This window comes from Anguilla anguilla, chromosome 1 (genome assembly GCF_013347855.1).
Source record: "Anguilla anguilla isolate fAngAng1 chromosome 1, fAngAng1.pri, whole genome shotgun sequence".
Classification (NCBI taxonomy): Eukaryota; Metazoa; Chordata; class Actinopteri; order Anguilliformes; family Anguillidae; genus Anguilla; species Anguilla anguilla.
The window spans coordinates 13,850,603-13,856,602 of NC_049201.1; the positions used below are offsets into that span (position 1 = coordinate 13,850,603).

Below are 6,000 nucleotides of genomic sequence, written 5' to 3' on the forward strand. Positions count from 1 at the left end.
AAATCCTTGTTTGAGTGGGAGGTGCTCTTTCCAGAGCGGTATTACCGGGAGCCTGAGTGGAGGATCAGGAGGTTGTGATGCTTGTGCGTCACCGGCCGAGACCCTGAGCACTTTCCCCAGGCATGCTGGGATTACGGCCTCTCGGTCCCCAGCCCCATCACTCTCACCCCCTCTGACTGTAATGTAACTCAGCCTTAATACGGTCCATCAACAGAGAAACACTGCTGCAAGCCATCATCCCGCTGACTCCAACCCCCCTTCAGCTGCGCAGCTGGAGCCTCATGCCGCTACAGTATATCGCTATCGCACGATGAGTACGACCCTCCTGAGGCCTGGCGGAAAATGAGTTTAAGCATTTCAATTGTTTTGATATAATAAAAGTGTCTCGTGTGAAAAAATCATGTTGCAGAGAAAATATTTTCCTTAGTATTATTCATTTTATTTTTATTCACTGTTCCTTGTAGTGTCGGTTTCAGCATAGTAGAATATACGGTTCTTGAGATAACAAGTAGAGACTCGTGTCCCCTGGAGAGGACAAAAATGAATTGCTGGTCTTAGGAGGCTATGAGACTTCTAAGGTACGGCATAGTAATGTCCCACTTTATATATATATAGTTCCAGTCACAGAATGTAAAAAGAGAAGAAGAAAAAAGAATTGCATTAACTGGCATAACGTTGCTTTGCACAGGAGTAAACACAAATGTTCTGGTTCACTGGAGAAAATTTCCTTTTTCGCTATCCCTGTTCATCTACAAGATACATTTAAATAATTTGCCAATAGGCCATATTAAACCTGACTATAACTAATTATTTTGCCTGTCGAGAAATTGGGAAAAACATATTTGGCATTACCCTCACCTCTAATCTAGAATAACCCCTATTATCTGGAGGTTACCCATTAAAGAACTAGCCATGGCCATCGCATGTGATATGGTATGGACAAATTCCAAGACTGAAGTGCACCTTTTCTCTCCCTGGTTCAGCTCCACTCAGCTAGCTAATCAAGTTAGTAACGTGCCATTAAATTAAGCCACCTGTATAGTAATTCTGTAATGGACTGCACTGTAAAAAATAAAATAATCCACACCATGAAAAAAAGTGAAAAGCCTGCTAGCAATGTTGCCACTGAAAAACCCTTTAATGAAGGGAAAAAACTGAATGAATCCTGTTATTTTATGGAATGGCCACAAAAAAAATGCAAACATTTAACCATAAATACAACATTTTTCACTGTGCTTTACTTTTAATTTTAAATAAAACATGTTTAATGTTCTAGAATAAATAATAAATATCTTCTGGAAATAAAGTGCTGTAGCAGGAAAACAATTTTAAAAATACAACATAAAATAGAGAAATATATAAATGAATGATTCAGTCAACAGTTCGATGTTCATTTTAATAGGTCCTGATGTCATTACATCCTGTATTACTATTTCTAGTCACTCCATAGATAGCTTGTTGGTGCATGAACATTGCCTTTGTGGTTGTAATGCGGGCAGAGATTGCTCACAAAGCAAAATTACAATCAAGCTAACAAAAAAACAAAACAAAAACAAAAAAACCACACAAAACCAAGAGAAGCCAGTCCACTGAGTTATGTTCCAAAGATCCAATATTGGACTTCTCCAGGACATATAATTTGCACACTAGGCGGAACTCCAAGCAATTTGCCACACAGACCTAGTTTAATCACTGAGGCAAAGACCTTGGTTGTATTGACAAAATCTCAGGTAAAAACCATTCATCTTTCTCTCTCATCAATAAGTGCCCTTTTAGTAATCTTAAATGTCTGTTTTTGTACTTTACAATAAATATATGACATGTCCAAACCTACTTACTGGGACATATATCTTGTACTTCACATTGCCTTATACTCGGTAATCATGCCACGAGTAACAGCATCCTCTAACAACTGAATTACAATATTAATGGAGACAGCTGCTGTCCTACATTGATCGTGGCTTTTACATTTATACACGAGTTTGAACAGTTAATTGACACCTTTGGCCAATGAGCAGTGTTGTGTAAGACTGCGGATAATTGGCATAACTGCATGCAATGCAGGCATGTTAAGTATTTAAACCCCATATCATAGGTGCCTGGCTATTCTTTCTCGCAAAATAAAAATATTTTCAAATATAACTGGTGACTTGCAGATCGCAGTCCCATTGGTCAATACTGGTCATAATTTTGGACGAATAGCGACGGACTATTACTCCATCAACGCTTTCCATATTCGTTCCTTCTCCACTTTCTCATTTTGACGGGTTCATTCTACGGGTTGAAATTTTCACGTGAACGGACCGCGTCGAGCTCGTTGATGGCTTTTCTGATTAAACTAGCTAACGTGCCAAAATAGTATTTTTCGAAAAACACTCAGTAGTAACACTAATCTGCTAAGCCGCAGGAAAACCATGCTGATTTAGAAAGTTGCTCGCCCCTTGCTTCAGGCAGTTTCGAGTCGTGTTGCTTCTTTGAGATAAACCCGGTTGAAGGGGTGGATGCCTCCGGAGTCGAACTAAACAACAGTTCACAATCACAAAACTATGCGTTCACAACAAAGCGCATGTTAAGAACATATAAATTCACGTCACAAATATAACTACTCAAACTACAAACTGCAAGTGCCTGGGTTTCCTACCTAATGTGAGAATGTATGTTTACTGTTTTAAATGAATCTGGACAATGCGAGGTTACAGTACATTAGCTAAATAGCTAACGCAACGAAAACAGTAGTAGTGGAAACGAAAATGGAAACGAAAGGTAGTAAATAAACATGCAGCAAAGGATTCCCTTTATTTCACAAATACTGAGTTTCTGTTGTTGCTAATAATAGACAAATTATTAGTTGACCATTTTATAAAAATGTGCCTGAAATGTTAGTACGTTAGCTAGCCAATATCACAACTCGCTTATAAAATCATCTAGATAAAGTTGTCTATTTTATTCTGACAATGGGTTATAGACCCCTATAGATTGAAAATCTGCACAGACAGAAGCACGTTATTACTACATCTTCTTGTAGTTAGGTCTAGTCCAGTTATAGTAGCAACAGTCCATATCCCAAATATACAGTATATTAGCTACTCAGGGATTTAAATCAGCAATACCATATAACTTAGAGCTGTCAAAACAGGGCAGCCATCTGGGTAACGTGGGTACGTTGGCTAGCTAACTATATACAAGTTACAACTAACTATTTGTTACCTAGCAATCAAGCTTGTATTTTATCTATTGTTAGGTTTAGCTAGCTAACAAGATATTTTGAGCCGTAGCAAGAAAGCTAACCACTGAGGTTATTATCTTGCGCTAGCACTGCAGGCAGATCAAGACGCTAGCTACTAGCAATGCAGTGTCCCCTAGTTTACGCCAACTAGCAAACGTTAGCTAAATATACACGCTAAGTAGAGTAACCAAGTTAGTTAGACTAAACAACTAGCTAGCAAATCTAGTTTAATTTCTCACACCACTAGGCACCAAAATAATCAAAACATTAGCTTGCTAATTAACTGCCCACAGGCTGTGGGATCAATTAAGCTGCCATGTGTAACGTTATAACGTCAGCTGGCTAGCTAACTACTGGTTAATAAACGCCTAGCGAAGGTGAAATTAAACAACAGAAATAAAGACACCTACCGGCATCATGACTGCGGTCAGTTAAAGAGGATGGGACATCAGAGCTGGGAAATCAACTGTCAAAGCTGAGCGACGGGACGTTCTCCGCTCTTGCGTTTCTTTGTTTTGGTCAGTCAGTTGGTAGAAAGATGTGTCCTGCTTCCAGTGATGTCGGGGCCTGTTTCTGTCCCAAATGGGACAAGACAGACAGTCAAACACCGCTGTTTGGTTCTAGCTGGAGTCAACGGGACTAGGCCAAAGTGGGTCACGGATGGCGTACCGAACAAGCACAGCCCAACCTCCTTAACGAAAGCATTTCAGCTGTCTACCAAGACGCAAGAAATAGTGCGATGAGTGAATAAACACCCAACTAGCTTGGAAGCTGGCCAGCGAATCCAGCTACGATAAGCGCTGTCAGAAACACACACATGCGAAAGCAGTGAAAGGCGTAGCTCACTCGCCAAGTCTCGGATAGCTGACAGGACAGTGTGAGATGACAACGTTAACTTGGTAGCCGCCGGTTAACGTTAGATGACTGAAGTAACTGACTTATCCTATCACTTGCTTTCTCAGAGAATAGATTTAGGTTTACACAGCTAACTAACAAAACACTTTTTTTAACGGACTATGTAGCCATGATAGGTACCCAGCATTGGCAAGTAACTCTTTCGACAAGGGAGCTAATATAATTCGTATCTTTCGGTGAGGAGGTATAGTCTAGCTAGCTACGTCCCCCAGTATATCAAGGTTAAATCTGATCTGCTATACGAAATGACAGCACAAGTAAACTTGCCAAGCTGGGGCTTGATAACCACATTAGATTTGTTCGATGCGCGCGATTAACTATCGTTAAACAGAATAAGGTGCAAAAAAAGTTCTGATGACAATACTGTGCTCTCAGTAAGGTTTTTATGTTGCAAATGTAAGAATATTTTCTCAAAAACCCAATCTTAAAACTTACATTTTCAAGAAACTTCTCATTAATTAGACCTAATGAAAAGTTCATCAATTATTAGTGCAAATCCAAGTAAGTCTGTGTTGTTACCCAGATAGCTCGTGAGCAACGGTTTTTGTTGGACAAATAGTACTGAATAATTAAGGTCGCTCCAAAAAAATCTGATTCAATAAAGCACCCAGTTTAAGACAGTCGGCGCTAGCTAACTAACGTTAGATAAATTACCACAGGCGACGTCAGAGGTTCTTAAAGTAAGAAATATAACGATCTCCATCTGACGACAAGAAATAGCTCGTTAGTTAAAACTTAGCTGGTATAATAAATAGCCAGCGTTAGTTAGGAATTGCAACAGAGTAGGGACAGCGTACCCTCGTCGCAAACGCGCATGACAGTGTGGTAGCTAGCAACTAACGATTATGCGCGGAATTGAGACATCATATCTGGTGTTGGTACAAAGATAAATAAAATGTCACTGGTTAATGGATCATTCCAACAGTGTCGATAGAGTAACGTTACGGACAATACGTAAATACATAATGCATCCATAAAAAAGTAACTCGTACATATTATACAACGAAGCGAGACATATGGGAAGAAAGCCACAGATAAGACATTGCTTTTAACAAAAGAACATTTACTGAAGGTGAATTGCTGGCTCGTGAGTCAATGCTCATAACGGCAGTACTGGATTGCCCCAGACAGTTTTGTGCTTGATGAAGCAAATATATCTTAAGATAAGTTTCTGACGACCAGCCTGTTTTACAATGTGTGATATAAGAGCATTATAATCAATAAAGGCATTTATAAGTTACATCCAAAACAGCTTAAACGACTTTTTCTTGAGGCTGTAAATATGAACACATTGACTTGAATTAACAATTATAGATATCTAAATAAATATCAGTTCTTAATATTGTGTCGGTACTTTCCATGAATGCAGCGGTCTCTCAGGTTGCATGCGCCAATATGAAATAATTCCAATCAAACATAATTAAACACATTTATGTATATATACAAAGCACATAATGTACACACGTAAAGAATCATCTGGAGGCGCAGGTTTAGATATATATCAAAAATGAAAATGTGTGCTATAATAGCCTACCGCGCCTGGAACACAAGGATTAGCCTTGCATGCAGAGCACTGGAATTATTTTATACTATAAACAAGAAAAAGTCAATCAAATGAATAAAGTCTAATGTTTGGTTGCATAGCCCTTAAATGCAATAACATCATGTCTACAACCCGTTAACATGACCAACTGGTGTCTGGAAATGCCTTTCCAGGCCTTCACTGCGGCCACTTTCAGTTGATTTTTGTTTCGGGGGGTTTCTGTCTTCAGTGTCCTCTTCAGCAAATACAATGCTAAGGAAGGAAATTTCTGTAAAATGGTAAAACGTATGCGCATGAAAATACCATGGAATAAAAT

General features: G+C 39.1%; 1 protein-coding gene across 1 annotated transcript in view; it reads right to left on the bottom strand.

Moving 5' to 3' along the window:
• Positions 1 to 4,375, bottom strand: part of ppp1r13ba (protein phosphatase 1, regulatory subunit 13Ba) — a 63,871-nt gene extending 59,496 nt beyond the window's left edge. The window contains exon 1 of the mRNA XM_035394842.1: positions 3,637 to 4,375. Coding sequence (XP_035250733.1) covers positions 3,637 to 3,645 — 9 coding nt within the window. The 5' untranslated portion in view covers positions 3,646 to 4,375. The remainder of the gene's footprint in view (positions 1 to 3,636) is intronic.
• Between the last annotated feature and the right edge of the window lie 1,625 nt (positions 4,376 to 6,000).